Raw genomic sequence first — 17,988 nt, forward strand, 5'->3', positions numbered from 1 at the left:
TAAGATTTTAAGTTATAAATGTATTGCTGATTCCCCTCTTCCGTCTTTTTCTACTTCCTTCTCTTTTTTTTCTTTCCCTTTCCTTTTCTTTCTTCTTCCCTTTCCTTTTTTTTCTCCTACTTTTCTTTTTTCATGTTATAATTATTTTTATTAACCCTCAGATGTTTAAATTAGCTGTTAAGATGAAAACCAAAATGAATTTTTATTAATATTTAATTTATTTGGCCTGAATAAGAACTATAAAAAATGAGAATGCTGAGTATTAAAAGTAATTCCATTTCATTCTCTTCCCTCTTTAATTTTTCTGTTAAAACTCATAGAAATTATTAGTTTTCAAGTGCCCTTTTACTTGAAGATTCTCATGCTATGGATTAAATATTCACAAACTGGCAATGATTTTTTTCCCCTTTTCAGTCATGAGTTGGTAAAACCTTAAAGCTTTAGTCAAGTGAGATTTTTAAAGAATCTGGCCTTTTAGATTATATTCTTATAACCTTTTTTCTTTTCTTTTCTTTTTTCTTTTAGTTCCAAGTGCAGTATTTGACTTACAACTTTTAGAAGTTGAAGCCACACTAATAACCATTACTTGGAAGAAACCACGACAACCCAATGGAATCATTAGTCAATATAGGGTACAAGTGTTCATTTTCGAGACAGGAGTTATTTTGGAAGATACGTTGCTTACAGGAAAAGATGAGGTACTGACTTTTATTTATTTGTTTTTGATTATTTGGTTGGGTATACCCTTGTGTGCCTTATAAGTTTCTTATTGTCTTATTCAGGACTATATTTAATGTACCTTTTGACAGCCCAGAGGCAGTATCAAAGTGACTTAGTGGATAGAGTAAGGGTTTGATAACTTTTTAAATTTTTCAAAATAATCACATTCATTTGCAGTCTAATTTATTTTACTTTGTGAATTTATAATACATTATTTTGAGAAGGGGTCTGTAGGTTTCACCCAAAAGGGACCAGCAGACCAAAAAAAGATTAAGAATCCATAGTGTAGAGAATCTGATTTAGAGAAAGGAACTCCTAGGTTCTAACTTCAGCTTTGATATTTACTTACATGAATGTCCTACATGTAGGCAAGTTATTAAACCTTTGTAGGCCTCAGTTTTGTTTGTTTTTTAGTGTGGAAAACCAGACATAATTAGAACTGTAGCACTACTTCATAAGATAGCCATCAGGCTAAAAAAATCACTATAACTATAAAATGCTGTAGAAATATCTGTAAAATGAAAGAGGCTTAGGACTTAATGACCTTAATGAAACTTTCCAGTTCCATATCTTTGAATATCACAAACCTATAAAGAGCTTAAAGGAACTTTAGAAACAATATAGCATAATTGCTTCATTTTACCAAAGAGAAAGCTAAGATTCATGAATTTAGGTTACTTTCCAAGATCTTGTAATAGGTATCAGAGGCAGGATCTGAATTCAGGTTTCATATCCCTTGTGTTTTCTATTTTACCATACTGCTTTCCTAAGCATATGAAGTAAATTTGAATAGTGTTGACCATTCATCTCTAAACTTTTTTTCAATAAACTCCTCTATCAGTAAAAAAAAAAAATCCTGTTTCACATCATCAATATATGTATATCTACTATATTTGCATGTTTAAATATGCACCAACATACTAATAACATATGGCTTATAAAATTTAAGTTGTTTCTAGAATTAATATAGAACCACTATAATTTATTGAGTAGGACAGTCATCTAGAAAAACTTGCACTTTAGGAAAATCACTTTGGCAGCTGGGTAGAGACTGTACATGAGAAAGAGAGGTTAGTTAAGGTCCTATGTAAGACAAGAGAGAGAAATGATAGTTTGGAAGAGGGTGGTAGCTTGTGAGTAAATAGAAGGGGACATATAGAAAAGATTTTATAAAGATAGAATCAATAAGATTAGCAACAGATTGGGTATGTCTAATTTTAGAGACTGAAGAATTGAGGAGGACACTGAGGATATGAACTTGGGTAATTGAAGAATGACAATACTCAACAGTAATAGGAAGTTCAGAAGAAGGATGGTTTTGGAAAGATAATGTAATAAGACCTTTAATGCAGATAATAAGTCATGTATATCTGTAAATCTTGCACAATTCACTTTGTCCTAAAAAATTAAATAATTGTTTGGAGAATTAGAAGATGTCTTATGGACTATTTCTCTACATTGTAGATTCATTCATCCAAGGGCACAAATCTGAAGGTTCTCTGCTATAGCTATGAGTTATGAATATGCTAGAAGGTAAAAGAAGACATCTTCCTAATGACATTTGCTTGGATGCTAATGCTTAAATGATATTAGGCTCTGACTGCTCCAGGGGGAACACAAATGAAAATGCTGGTATACTATACAGCCCAGAAAGAGCAGAAGGGAGTGAGGGAATGTTGGAATAACTCCTGGGCTTGGCTATTATGGTAGGATAACCTTATCACCTTCAGATAGATTGATTAAACTTATTTCTACTTTGAAAATGATAGATAGATAGATAGACAGACAGACAAATAACTCATCAAAAGAATTTAACCTACTACCTGAATAAAAACCCATCTTTGTAGGTCACTGAAACAATCTTTGGGAAAACTCATCGCTGACTTCAGATGATAGGTTTTTTGTTAGGGAATTTTCCATGTCTCCTGCTGTCTATTTTACAGTTTATTATTATTATTATTACTAATTATTCATAGGATCATAGATTTAGAAATGAAATGGATCTTAGGTGACATTGAGTCCAAACCTCTCATTTTACAGAGGACTTGGCCCAGGTCACTTAACTAATACTAGTTGGAATTCAAGTCCAATGATTTATGCACACTCCATACAGCCTCCCTGTAATCTAACTCTGATGGCCTATCATATTATAGAAATGACCCTGAATTCTAAAGGCTTTGTCAATGAAGTACAAACTCTAACAAGTCCTAACAAATTCCATCATGTCATTTAATTCAATTCACTACAAAACAATTCAATAAGTGATGATTATTAAGTGTCTTTTTATAATGGTCTAGATACTAGAGATTCAAAGATTAAAATGGAAACAATTCTTTAACTCAAGGAATTTACATTCTATAAGAGAAAGCTTTAGGCATATCGATAAGAAAACACAATATATAAAGGAACTTTGGGAAATAGAAATACTAATCATGGGAGGTATCATGGAAAAAGGTGACATTGATCTGAGCTTGGAGTGGAGCTAGGTATAGCAAAATGAAAAAAAAAACTTTGGGCATCATCGTAACAGAGGAATTTGTATTACTAAAACTATGTAAAGTAAGAGTCATCTCTCAAGATGGTTGGTCACCAAGTGACTTTTTTTTTTTTTTTACTTTTTTGGGTGGTGGTGAATCTGTACAACAAATCACACAAATAACATCTATATATAGGCATAGGGAACCTACAATTAATTTCAAATATACAAACTAGTGAAATCATATATTTGAAATATTGAATCTGGTGAATGATCTAAGAGGTCTTCATACCCTCTATTTGGGTATTGTTTTTAAACTTTGATTTATATTTCTTTGAATGTCATATGATATTTTGTGTATTGTGTCCAAATTCTAATAACAATTAAAAACAGCTAAATAAAAGCAATTTACTTCTATATTAAGAATTATGGAGGAGAGATTCATGAACAATAGGTAAAAATTTCAAAGAAGCAAATTGAAGCTCAATGTTAGTACAGTCTCCCTACTGTAAAAGCTGTCCTAAAGTTCAATGGGCAACTTCAGATAGTAGTATATTCCCTTTCAATGGAAGTTTTCAAATTTAGTTATTTGCTGAATATATTATTATCATTGAGTGATTTCAATTGTGTCCTATTTTCATGACCACATTTGGGATTTTCTTGCTAAGACACTGGAGTGGTTTGTCAATTCTTTCTTCAGATAGTTTTATAGATGAGAAAACTGAGGCAAACAGGAATAACTGAGTTGCCCAGGGTCACAAAGTTAATGTGACTGAGAATAGATTTGAACATATGAAGATGACTCTTTCTGATGTAAAGCCCAATGCTCTATTCACTGTATCACATTACTGCTTAAAATGTTATTAGGTTCATATATATGTGTATGTGTGTAGGTACACACAAGCTAAGAAGTACAACCCTTTTGCCAAAGTGGACCTCCAACCTGGCCATTGCAAAAAACAATCCTCATCAGTAGCTAGTCTAGCTGAAGCAGCAAGATGTCCCAAGGAAGAAATAAGGCAAGTCAAACCCTCAAACAGCCTCAAATGCTCCAACTATAAGCCTCAGGGCGGCAGGGATCCTCCCTCCAACCTCCTGACCTAGTAGCTATTTTTCAGGAGAACAATTCTCAAGGAGATATGCCAAGGGAACTATTTCAGCAAGTGCTGTAACATTTCTCAATAGCCATAGCTACTTAAGACATGAAAAAGTTCTCTTTGCTAAAGTCCAGGGAATCATCAAATAGTTCAACATCAGAAATGGACATGGTTCTATCCAGGGAAGTGAATATGTTGTATTACTATTTGCTTTGTTATTGCTCCTCAAGATTATGAAACTTTTTGAACTAATAACAGCTGGATTCTTCTTGGAAAGCTCCTTTATTCATCTCTTCAAGGAAAGCCTAGGAGCTCTCCTTTTATGCAACTGCAATTTAATCTCTCTTGGCTTCATGTGCAATAATAATGCCAATATGGATAGAGTTAAATTTTTACAGTAATGCTTTAATTCATTGATCATAAAATAGAATATTCCTAAATTCTGAAATGTAATAGTTACATTAACGCATTAATGGATAATTTCTCTGATATCTTCATGTCATGCTCTTGAACTTTAGCTGGCATTTCCCATCTAATACTCCAGCACTTGTCCTAGGGGTCTGGGCTGATTTGTGACCCTTCACTATTTCTATTCTGATGTAGACTCACAAAATGGCAACTCTTGGCTCATTTTATGGTGTCATAATAAGTGTGAATTTCCCCAAATCCTCATTGTTTCCCATTTCTTGTTCTGGAATTAAATTAAATGAATGTAGCCATTTTGGTAAAGGATATGTGAATGAATTACTCCATAATTTATTCAACTTCCCTTTGATTTTTTTTAATCAAAACATAACTCTTCAGCCATCATTCCTTTAGGCAAGGAATTGTCTTAATTTTTATATTTGTATTCTCAGTGCTTATTACGAGTGCTTGAAACATAGTAAACATATCATAAATACTTTTTTCTCTTTCTTAATTTCCTTCTTTCCTCCCTTCCTCTCTCTCTCTCTCTCTCTCTCTCTCTCTCTCTCTCTCTCTCTCTCTCTCTCTCTCTCTCTCTCTCTCTCTCTTTCGAAGTTCTGGATTACTTTTTACTATTTCATGAATGCTAATATTCTATCAGAAAAAGCCACATAAGACTGATGGCTATTAGGTACATTTTTTCTGTTTTGTGAGTCTCCATGGCTAAAATAATTTATTATCTGGTAACCAATATTCTGGCAATATGCTTTTCAATACTTAACTAGAGTAATTCCCAGGTTAAGAATCCCTCAATTAATATTTTGACTTTAGAATTTTCATAGTTCATTAAGAGTCAATGATTTTGCATTATACCAACAGCTCTTATCTTTATATTTTCTTTTGTGTTTTTGCTGAAAACTTTTTTTTCCTTTTAAAATTATTTCTTATAATCCTTTAGAATTATTTGGAATAATTTGCATAATAAAATTTGGAATATAGATACTGATTGTATAAATTAATGAAAATATAAATCATGAAAATTTCATGATGGCCCAAGATAATATAGAAACTATCCTCCCTGCTGAAAAAGTCTCTAATACTGCTTAGAGATAGACTTTGCTGTATAAAAACTACTCTAGTTCTGGCGAAATCAAGGTTGGAAGTCATTGGCCTAGCTACTGACAGAGCCTTTTCAATAGATACCAATACCTTGGGAACAGAGGCAGTTAAAAACATTCATAGCAACTGTTAGATTAAAATGGCCTTAAGGGAATACTTGACTCTGTTAAAAGAATTGACTGCTAGAATTTGGCTTCCAATGTTGACTACATCAGGGTAACATCATGATGGATTTTCATGCAAAGGCTAAATTCTAGGAAAATTCATTCTTTGCACCCAGTCCTTCATAGCCCCTTGCCCAGTGCTTGCACATAGTGGAGTCTCTCTTGTTGATTGATTGATAGTGGACACAGCTGTGTGGTACAGACATAATATATTGACTGTAGAGTCAGGAATGCCAGAGCATCTCTGAATTATGTGCTTATGACTCAGGCTGCTCTGATTTGCCTGTGAAGGCATGACAGAAACTAGAATAGGAGAAGATCTCTAAGTGTTCTTTCTGTCTATAGAGTTCTCTAACTACAATTCTTTGCCACAATTTTTTCAATAATGGATAAGCTGCATAAAGGAGATTAATCCCCATTTCCTGGATCTAAATAATAACTGAATTTTCTTGGTACTTAACAACTTTGAATAAATCACATAAATGAGATTCACCTCCATTTTTTTTTTCTGGTTACATGTAATAAAAGGTGACATTTATTTGGTACTTTACAATTATAGACAAATCATATGAATGAGATTCATTCCCATTTGTCTGGTTAAATATAATAACAATAGATGGCATTTATTTGCCTTTTTATGACTTCAAATCACTTTACATATGCTAACTCATTTTTTGTGAAGTTACGAGTAAATTTATAAAGATGAGCATGCTAAGACTTGGAGAAGTTAAATGACTTAAAGTCATTTAAGCAGTCTAGGAATTTACTTCAGATCTCCAGAATCCAAGTCCAATTTTTTTCTAGTAGGCTAAGCCACTTTACCAAACTAAAGTACCTTAAAACATCTTAAACTCAGAAAACAAGATATTTTCTGACCTCTCTATCATTTGTTTTGTTCCTATCTTTTCTTTAGTCCTTTTGGAATAATCTATCCTTTTTCTGAATAAATTATTGCTGATTATCATTGATTCAGGGCTGGAAAGGACTTAAAAGCTCATCTAGTTCAACCTTCTTATTTTACATATGAAAAAATCAAGGCCAATGGAGATTATGATTTATATAACATCACCTGCTGCAGTTGGGTAGTAAAGTGGATAGAGGCATGGAGCTAGACTTAATAAGAGAGGAATTCAAGTTTGACTTTAGTCACTTACTAGCTGTTTTATCCTGGACAAATCATTTAGCCTCAGTTTCCTAATTTGTAAAATGAATTGGAAAAGGAAATGGCAAATTATTCCAGTATCTTGGCCAAGAAAACTCCAAGGAAGCGATGGATACCCTTGAAATAATTGAAATCAATGAATTTACTTCTCACAGATATGAAGCAGAAACCTTATTGTCATTCATTAATTTAATGTCTTCCTTGATCTCCTGTGGTGTTCTTCAAAGCTTTGTCCTTGTTCCTTTTTTTTTTTTTTTTCCTGAGGCTAAGGTTAAGTGATTTGCCCAGGGTCATACAGCTAGGAAGTGTTAAGTGCCTGAGATCAGATTTGAACTTGAGGGTCCTCCTGAATTCAAGGCTAGTGCTCTATCCACTGAGCCACCTAGCTGCCCCTGTTCCTTTTCTCTTATATTTCTTCATTCCCTTTCTTTTATGTCTAAACTATTCCCATGGCTTTTGTTATTTATTATCTTTATCTGAGAATTCCCAAATATGTGTGTGTGTGTATATATATATATATATATATATATATATATATATATATATATATAGTCACTCCCTCTCATGCACTCCAATTTTGAATTTCAACTATCTGATGGAAATATCAACTTGGATATTAATACATCAAAAGATTGAATGAATTGACAAAAATTAAAAATTATAATCTGAGGACAGCTAGGTGGCAAAGTAGATAGAACAACTGATCTTGCAGTCAGAAGGATCTTAGTTCAAAATTTGACCTCAGATGGTAACTAGCTGTGTGACCCTGGGCAAGTCACTTGAGCCCCAGTGCCTCAAAAAATCAGATATTATAAATACATACTTACATATATATGTATACAAAACATTCTTACTATGAGCCAAATAGAAACATTTATTTTCCTCAAGGAGTTTGCATTCTAATAAAAGAAAGCAATGGATATAAGGGCCAATGAGAAATTTCAATCTGAAAGCTTAGAAGGGTGGTTAAAAAGAACCACAGAAAAGTAACTTTTACATGGCCATAGCAGTATTAGTTTGGAAAATGAGGGTAGTGTGATAGACATAGTAGACATTTCTAAAATGACAAGGTAGGAAAGCAGAGTTATGGTTAGAGCAGCCAGCCTAGGCTACAAATTAGGCACTTACAGTTAGGAATTTAGACATTCTAAGTTACAATTTCATGGAATTTGGTCAAACCTGAACTCATGTTCCCCTCTTTGCTTATAGAAATGCTATATTTTCAATTATTTGGGTTCCAAAAGTCAAACATCTTTTAATTTTCCTTCTTCATATCCAGCTCATGTCAATCACTTATGAAGTTGTAGTATACTCTAACTCAGACCATTATCATCTTTTACTTGAACAATTTCAGCAACTTCCAAACAAGTCTTCTGGCTTCTTGTATATATTTCCACTTCTCAATTTTCCTAAACACCTGCTTAAAGACCTTTCCTGACTCTTTATGAAAATTGATACTCCCTTCTACAATAAGATTCCAATCTACCTTTCTAGATTTGTTACACATAACTATTTACATTTCAGTTAACTGAAACTTCTATTCATTGATTTCATTCTTCCCTAGCTTTTGTATTTACACTCACATAAGTCATTCCCCAATATCTAAAAAGCATACCATCATCTTCACATTTTGAAATACTCCTTTTTTCTGCAGCCTGAAGTGCCCTCTTCTCTTAAAAGAATTCCCAAATTGAAAATTATATTTCCCTTCTGAAATTCTCTCAGAGCCCTTTGTCTAAATCTTTCTTTTGCTACTCTCAAAGTATATCTTTCATTGTATTTATTTGTGCAAGGATCATATCTTACTAATTTGAACTTTGAGTTCCTTGAGAACAGGGACAATATCATTTTTATCTTGGTGGTGTTTAACACATAGAAAGTACCTAGAATTAGTGGAATTGAAATTAATTGAATTGAACTAGATATATGTTTCTGAGAAATCAGAAAAATCACTCAATTGTAAATAAAAACATATGTATAATGAAGCAGAATATGTTCTATCCAGGAATTTTTTTCTTTTTCTCAATTATATGTAAAACATTTCTAACATTTAAAATCATTGAGTTCTGAATTCTCTTTCCCTCTTTTCCCAGCTTGAAAAGGCAATAATTTGATATAGATTATACATGTGAAGTTATTCAAAATACATTTCCATATAAACCGTGTTTCAAAAGTAAATTCAAGAAAAAAATCCCAAAATAAAGGAAAAAAGTTGCTTTTTTCTGCATTCAGACTCCAACAGTTATTTCTGTAAAAGTGGGATAGCATTTTTCATCCTAGTTTCTTTAAAATTGTCTTGATATTGAATTGCTGAAAAGAGCTAAGTCTTTCAAAGTTAATGATCACAAAATATTGCTATTAATATATTCAATGGTTTCCTGGTTCTGCTCAGTTCCTTTTGTATCAGTTCATAAAAGTCTTTCCAGTTGTTTCTGAAACTATCCTGCTTATCATTTCTTATAGCACAATAGTATTCCGTCATAATCATATATCATAACTCATTCAGTCATTCCCCAACTGATGACCATTTCTTCAAATTCTAGTTTTTTGCCACCATGAAAAGAGCTACTATAGTTTTTCACATATAAAGCCAAGAGTTTTGAAAAATACTTTGTCCAGAAATTTTCTCTTTATCACCCTTGTAAGGAAAAAAGAATATTAAATCTGAAGTTAGAAGTGTTAAGTTTATATTCAGTAGCAATCATTGTATGATCTTGACCAAGCACTTTAGCTTTCTTAAACTTGGATTTCCTTCTTTCTGAGTGTAGAGGAAAAAATAACTCTAACCCCTATAATTGTTGTAAGGATAAATTGAAATTATGTTGGTAGAACTACTTTGTGAAGTAAGTTGGTAAAAAATAAAGTAGTACTACTGTGCCATAATAGACAATAAATAACCTTAGAGTAAAGAAAATCCACAGTTAACCTAGCTTCTTATATATACTGTACAGTTACTATACAGATACAAAAAATGACCATGAGCAAATCAGTTAGTGTTTCTAACACTCTCTATATCTATAAGGTGCAGAGAAATGACTGACAGAGTTCCCATAGAGCAAGTTCAATTTTTTTCCCTAAACTTGCAATTTTCTCATGATAGGGACCTCCCAATATGTAAACATCTATCCACAATATTAGTCTTTAGAGAGTTGCCTAGGGGTAGCTAGGTGGTATAGTGGATAGAGTACTAGTACTGAAGTCAGGAGGACCTGAGTTCAAATCTGGTCTCAGACACTTAACACTTCCTAGCTGTGTGATCCTGGGCAAATCACAACTCTAATTGCCTCAGGGGAAAAAAAGAATTGCTTAAAGGTTGAAAATTTAAATAACTTACTTGCCTATGATCAGTATAGGTAGCATAATGGATAAAGCTTGGAATCAGAAAGTCCCAAGTTCAAATCTGACTTCAGTTCTAACTTGAAGACAATGGACTTCAGCTTCTTCACTAGAAAAAAGGGTATGATGATAGCACCTGTCTCCTAGGGTTGTTATAAGAATCAATTGAGATAATATTTGGAAAGCACTTAGCACAGAGCCTGGCACATAGTGGGTGCTATGTAAGTGTTAGTTGTTATTAATATTATAGAGGCAGAACATAAAAACAAGTCATCTTAACTCTTAAGTCACTTCTTTAAGCATTATGCCATATTTCCCTATAGCAATTAAACAGCAGATGTAGTCTATGACTATTACTATTAACTGATATTATTTTTGCATGATCTCATTTAAGTATCACAAGAACTTTTTGAGGGAGGAACTATTATATATTATGAGGATAGGGAATTTAAAATCCTAAATTTCCTGCCTTTAGCTACAAAATCTACTGAATATCTGAGATGGGATTTGAATTGATATAAAGAATTTCAGTATCATAGATTTGGAATAGAACAGATCTTAGAGACCGTTAAGTCACATTAATTTACATACAGAGTAAGCAGTAGGGATATTATATGAGTTGCTCAAAATATCAGAGGCAGAAAGAATCAATATAAATTTATATCTGGATCTCTTTTCTCTGTTCTATATTGCATCAATTGTTATCAACAGTATATTGTATTATTGTTTGAAGTATTAGTATGTTTAGTTGAAATATCTTGCTGAAGATGTCCTTTTTCACTAAGTGAAATCCAGACATACACGGATACTAAAAAAAAAAAAAAATCCATTCTCAAAATGGACTAGTGGCCTCTGGTAAGTGTGGCTGGAGTGTAATGTTACAGCTAATTCTTAGTAGCTGCAGAGTGGAATGTCGTAAAAGTAATTGACAATAATAAATCATGGCAGAAAAACAATCCTTCGTTCATTGTAAAATAGCTAAATGCAAAGCATCGACTACTAAGCTAATTGTTCACTTAAGTCACTGCTCAGCATAATTGTGAAGAACAGAATTAGTTGTTTTTTTTTTTTAATTGCAGCTTATGAGTGACTCCATGACTCCAGACACTGAAGCTCTAATAAATGAAGTGACCACATCCTATGAAGGCTCAGCAGAGATGTTTTCCAACATGGCAGCAGGGTCTCCAGTTCTCTTTTCCAGTCTTTCTCAAAATAGCATTCCCCAAACAAATGGAAATGACGAACTTTATTCAACAACTGGTATATAATTATTTTTTTATTTCTCCATAAATTTTTCTTATCTTGTATCTTGTCTATGCTGCTGTCTTGTCTAGGCTATTTCAGTACAGAGTTCAACCAAATTATTAATGGAACATGGAGTGAAGTCAGACTTTGTTCTTACTTAAAAAAAAACTGGCAGATAACTTCATGCAATAAATGAGAATGCCACACAGGCAGGAGTGAGCCCCTTCCTCACCCAGCTGACCTTCCTTCCAGAAAACCTAGCACCCCAGAGTCATCAGCCAAGCTGCATAGACAATCAGTTATTACAGTTGCCAAAGCAGGTGTGATTGTAGGGGATTAACATATCTTCCAATCCTTTACTGGCCTCCTCTTTGCAGCTTTTGACTAATAGGTTTTCAGCCATCACTAAAGGTAAATAGGTCAAAAAGTTACAACTCTAGCGTGTGGGGTGACAAACAGGTGGAGGTGACCTCCCTGACATGGTGATGTCATTAGTATATACACTTGCTCTGGGGTGTCAATGGACCCTACTGTTTCTGAAAGAAGAATGGACACACTTGTGACCCATTAAATAGGACCTGGGAGACACAGACTTGCCATAGTTCACTGATTTTTTTAAAGACCATCTGAACAGAATAGTTTATGGTACAGTCACCACTCTTTTAAATCGTGTCCATTGAAAATTAATTGTATGTGGTTTAATTTTCTTCTAATTGAATTTACCATAAAAATGAGCTCAATTGTTTCCTTTAATTCAATATATTGTCTGCTTTGCAAAATAAAGTTTTTGAATAAAACTAGGAATTCAGAATCCCAAGCTGTGGGATAGTTCTAAAATCTTGAATTCCCATCGCTAATAACTGATGCTAATTACAATTTATGATTATACCATCTGGAAAACAAATTCCACCTTGATTATTCTACAGTTTGTGTTTGATGGGGGGAGGTAAGAAGGAGAGTTAAGAGGGAAGTGTCATAGAATAGCCTATGATTTTGTCAAAACAGACAACCCTCTGTATGGGAAGAGTGGAAATAAACATCTAGTTTGGAAACAAAGACCTGGAAATCATACCTCTGAAATTACCATCTGTGTGTGAATTTACTATCTGTGAGTAGCTGGGCCTCAACTGTCTCATTTGAACCACATGTGGAAGTTAAACTAAAATCCTTCTAATTTCCCTTCTAGTTCTTAGTCTGTTATCTTATGATTCCAGGAAACTCCTTTGACCCATGCAGATTCATATTGTCTATAAAGTTTAAAATCTTTAAAAATTGACTGGGACCCAAAAAGAGAAGGGATTTGTTCATGGGCATTTACTTAATATCTATAGCTTTCTCTCTATAAAGTATAATAATGTGTAATACAAAATATAAAGAGTATAAAATATATATAATATAATAACAAGCATTTTAAAATATAGCTATTATAAATTATATATACAATGGTATAAATATTATAAGATAATATATAACACAAATATATTATATATACTATTTATATTATATAATATAGTTAGTATAAATGATATGTTGTAAATATTATAAATATTATAAAATAATATTCTACATATTGAAGGGAGTGGGAATCTGTCTGTCATTGACAGAACTTAGACTTTGGTCTTCCTGGTACCAAGTATTGCCTGATACTGTGTCACCTCTCCATTTCCTATTTATTCATTCACAATACCTAGAATTTATATAGTGATTTACAGTTTGTGAAGCACTTTTATATTGGCCATCTCTTTTGATCCTCACAACCACATGCCTCATGACATAATTGTTATTATTATGTATATTTTACAAATGAGGAAACTGAGACTAAAAGTAATTAACTGACTTGCCCAAGGTCACAGATGGTAAATATCTGAGGTCAGATTTGCACTTAGGCCTTCTTAGTTTGTAGTCCAGCAGGCTATCCATTATGCCACTTAGTGAGCTGCCTTTAATATTCCAATTTGCTGTATCTATCACTGGCTATCGAAATCTATTTTATGATAATAATTTAATTTGACTTGTAAAATACAGAATTGAGAACCCATGTTTCTAGGATAAGATAGAATATAATAATGACCATTAAAATCTACAGAGATGTTGTTCAAATATGTTCAGCATTTGAAACACTAAATTAGTTCTTACTAATAAGAGAGAAATAATAATACAAAAGTAGCCATTTTGGAAAATCATTCCTGGAGACATTTTAGGTAGCCATCATTTATTTTGGATGAAGTGATAGATTTGGAGTTAGAAGACATGGATTCAAATCTTGCTTTCTGACACTAATGTTATTCGGGGCATTTCCTTTCATTTCTTTGGGCCTTATTTTCTCTACCTATAACATGAAGATCAATCAATCAATTAACAAATATGAATTAAACACTTAAAATATATCAGGCATGGTGGCAACAAATACAAAAGGCAGAGGACTCTGACTCCAAAGAGTTTACATTCAAATGGGACAAAATAATAAGCTAAATAAATAGCTTCCTAGAATTTTTGTGAGACTCAAATCAGAGCAAGACTACTATGTAAAACTTAAAGGAACGCTATAAATTCTGCCTTCAATTTGGATCTTCCCAATGCCTTACAATTGTGACCCATTTTTTCAGCTGGAAAGGTAATATCTGCTATACATATTAAGATGGTATTTTCATGAACATTTTCCCATGAGTTTGCATGCAGATTTCTGGGTATGGACAAGTTTGATTCTTTCTGATTCATACCTTATATCTTTCAATTCTATTCATCATTCAACAATAGCTAATTTGTAACATTGCTGGGATCTTATTCATGCTCATTTTAGTGATCGTTTTAGTAATTAGCTTCCCCAGTATCCCCATTACATTGGTGATAAAACAGTAGCAGAGATAGAATGACAAGTATGTGTTCTCAGGCTTAAAACTTTGGATGTGTGAATAAAAATAAGTTTGTTTATGAGATTGGAAATTATTTCTTTCTTATTCCAAACAGGAACAGCAAGTGATCCGTATATCACTGACATTTCAGCTGAACAGCTGTCTTATGTTGTAAAGAAGCTTGCACCTTTCACCGAATATAGGATCAGTGTGTCTGCTTTCACAATTATGGGAGAAGGACCACCAACTGTTCTCAATGCCAGGACAAGTGAGCAAGGTAAAGTGTATTTCCTCTGAATAAGTTGCATGTAAGTGATCCTGCAATATAATGATTTTTAATGCCTTTATTTATTCTCCAATCATTAACTGTTCCCTCTTTTTTTAAAGTGCCAAGCTCCATACAATCTATAAACTATAAAAACATTAGCTCATCATCTATTTTGCTATATTGGGATCCACCAGAATATCCCAATGGAAAAATAACACATTATACAATTTATGCCATGGAACTGGATACAAACAGAGCATTCCAGATGACTACTCTAGATAACAGCTTTCTTATCACAGGTAGAGCAATATTTTTATTAAAATGGTTGCTGTTTTGCTGAAAAGAATATTGATAACTATATGTGAATTTAGATATTTCAGCATACTGTTCTTCATTGTTCTAAGGATTTACTGTATCATGTCACAGAGACTTTTATTTGTATCTAATTTTAAAGAATATCCTGAAAAAAGACCTAAGAAAAAAGAATTAAATACAGTTTCCTTTGATAATTTTTATCACAAAAACGCCATTATTTTAATGGGAATAGATTCAAATTAGGAGTAGTGTTGTAGAATGATCAGAGAGGGTTTTTTTTTCAATTTCTCCCTCTGGCACATGTGACCGTGGGCCAATACATCAATTAACCTTTCAGGCAGCCCTCTATAACTTTAAGTTAAGGATGAGTTACTGATTTGTGTTAATGGAAGGAATTTCTTCACCTGAAGTTCTCTATACTGAAAAAAGAAAAGAAAAGAGCCTTAAAGAGGATATCTTTGAATCATTCAAAAGAAAAATCAATTGGAATAATCTGGCTGAATATTGAGGCCATGTTTAGAAAGCAAAGGAATAACATCCCATCTGAATTCAGACTAATTCATAGCCTATGTTTGTGCCAAGTCTTTCTTAGAGTGCCAAATGTTTATTTTGAACTTTAGAATCTTTCTGTCCCAGGAATGTTTGGAAACAACTAAGATCATGTCTACAAGGCAAGTTTGTGAAATACATATAGTGGAGGGTTGCAGTTATGGTGAGTTGGGGCTGATTAGATGGATGTTTGGGGCTGATTAGATGAATGTATGCACGGTCCTCAAAATCAATTATTTCTTCCTCATCATAGCATGTACTTTGTGCTATGGTGCTCTCTAATATGAGAATATTAAACATAGAAATTCTTATAATCTTTTGTGGATTACTCTTGTAGGTTTGAAGAAATATACAAAGTATAAAATGAGAGTGGCTGCTTCAACCAGTATTGGGGAGAGTTCTTTGTCTGAAGAAAATGACATTTTTGTGAGAACCCCAGAAGATGGTAAGATAACACATGCTCACTTCATTTAAGTCTGTTTTATCCATGATGTAATGGAAAGGATGTTTGAATTGGAGTCAGAGGCCTAAACCCAAATCTTAGCTCTACCATTTACTACTCATTTGTATAAAAATATTTAGAGGCAATTGATGGAGCAATGAAGATAGAGCATTGGCTCTGGAAGCAGGAGAATCTGAGTTCAAATCCATCCTTAGAAACTTCCTACCTTTGTGAAACTGGGTAATTAACTTAATCTCAAATGCCTTTAAACACACACAAAAATATATATCAGCTATTTTTTTTGTGGTGGCCAAAAATTGGAAACTGAGGGGATGCCTATCAATTGGAAAATGACTGAAGAAGTTGTGGCATATGATTATGGTGGAATGCTACTGTACTGTAAGACTGGGATGATTTAAAAAAAAAAAAAACAGAAAACTTATGTGAGTTGATGCAAAGTGAAGTGATAAGAACCTAAACAGTATATATAGTATGTGATTATTGTTAAAAATGATTGTTACATTGTTATGTAATTATAACAATAATCAACAGTGACAGATTTATCAATACAGTTGGTTCATCACAATTCCAAAAGTCTTTTGATGAAAAATGCTATCCATTGCCAGAGAGGCAACTGATGAACTCTGAGTGCAGGTTGAATCATATTTTCCCTCACCATCACTTTTAAAAACATTTTTCTTACTCAATTTTTTATCATGGCTAGTATAAAAATATATTTTGCATGACTTCATATGTAAAAAGGATTAATTTTTTATCTTCTCAATGAGTGAAAGAGGTATAGAGGAAGGGAGAAAATTTGCAAATAAAAAAAAAACTTCTGATGAATTAATTAAACAAAGAAATAAAATAAAGGGTTCAACTTAATGCTTCTATCATCATGCAGTCACAAGTAGAAGGGACCTCCGAAATGTTCTCACTAGACTTCCTCACTTAAAAAATCAAAGAACTGAGACCAGGAAAAACCTCTTCTAGTTCTTTAATCAATGATTCTAAGTTATATGCTTTCAAAAAAGGAAGATGAATTTAGGAAATAATGCCTGAAATTGTTTTTGTTTTGCTATCATTACTAAATAGTTCAAGTGAAACAAAATTCACACCAGTGATGCCTTAAGGTAGATAGTGTTTTTCTTATCATAACCTTGTAATTTTTGTCAATCACTTTTATCCTAGACAAGGAAACTGAAGTTCAGAGAATTGAAATCACTTCTTCAAAGTCATATAAAAATAGTTAATGTCTGAGATTAACACCAAAATTCTAAGTCTGGCACCTTTCTCCCTAATATGGCCAAGAAAGTTACATTGGTTTTCATTATTTTTGATAGCTTCTCAAATAATTTTTATCTTGTTATATGCTCAGAAATGACTCACATTAATAGGGAATTTTTAAAAAAAGCTTTGAAAAAAAGAATACTTTTCATGGCTGAAGCAAATGATTTTGAGTGTCTATGGTTGAAATTGGGAAGAAGGAGGATAATCAGGTAACTGTGGAAAGAAAACAGCATTCTCACAGTTGTCTGCAAAGAAAACTTCTTTCAAGACCATTTAGAAAGGTCTGAAACTTTTCTTCTAAGGCTACTGGTCAAATATTGTTTAGTGTAGTAGTGTGAGATTTGGTTTTGGGTGTGATAGAGATGTAGCATAAATATTAAATGAGTTCAGTATTGTGTGCTTGAGAGTGAATGGAAAGTAAGTGGTTATTGAATATGTGCTGAATACTAGTCAGCAAGCATATGGAATGATATGACACTAGTACTGGATTTGGAACCTGAAGATGAGGCTTTGCTATTTCTTACCTATGAGGATACAGACAAATCCTA

The 17,988-nt window shown here is 32.9% G+C and overlaps 1 protein-coding gene across 2 annotated transcripts in view; it reads left to right on the forward strand.

Moving 5' to 3' along the window:
* PTPRQ (protein tyrosine phosphatase receptor type Q) overlaps positions 1 to 17,988 on the forward strand; it is a 246,041-nt gene that overhangs the window by 40,624 nt on the left and 187,429 nt on the right. For both annotated transcript variants that reach the window (XM_074270859.1, XM_074270860.1), the window contains exons 9-13: positions 526 to 698; positions 11,559 to 11,739; positions 14,692 to 14,853; positions 14,964 to 15,143; positions 16,046 to 16,153. In XM_074270859.1, coding sequence (XP_074126960.1) covers positions 526 to 698; positions 11,559 to 11,739; positions 14,692 to 14,853; positions 14,964 to 15,143; positions 16,046 to 16,153 — 804 coding nt within the window. The remainder of the gene's footprint in view (positions 1 to 525; positions 699 to 11,558; positions 11,740 to 14,691; positions 14,854 to 14,963; positions 15,144 to 16,045; positions 16,154 to 17,988) is intronic.

The sequence above is a fragment of the Sminthopsis crassicaudata genome, chromosome 5 (assembly GCF_048593235.1).
Source record: "Sminthopsis crassicaudata isolate SCR6 chromosome 5, ASM4859323v1, whole genome shotgun sequence".
In the NCBI taxonomy this organism is placed as follows: Eukaryota; Metazoa; Chordata; class Mammalia; order Dasyuromorphia; family Dasyuridae; genus Sminthopsis; species Sminthopsis crassicaudata.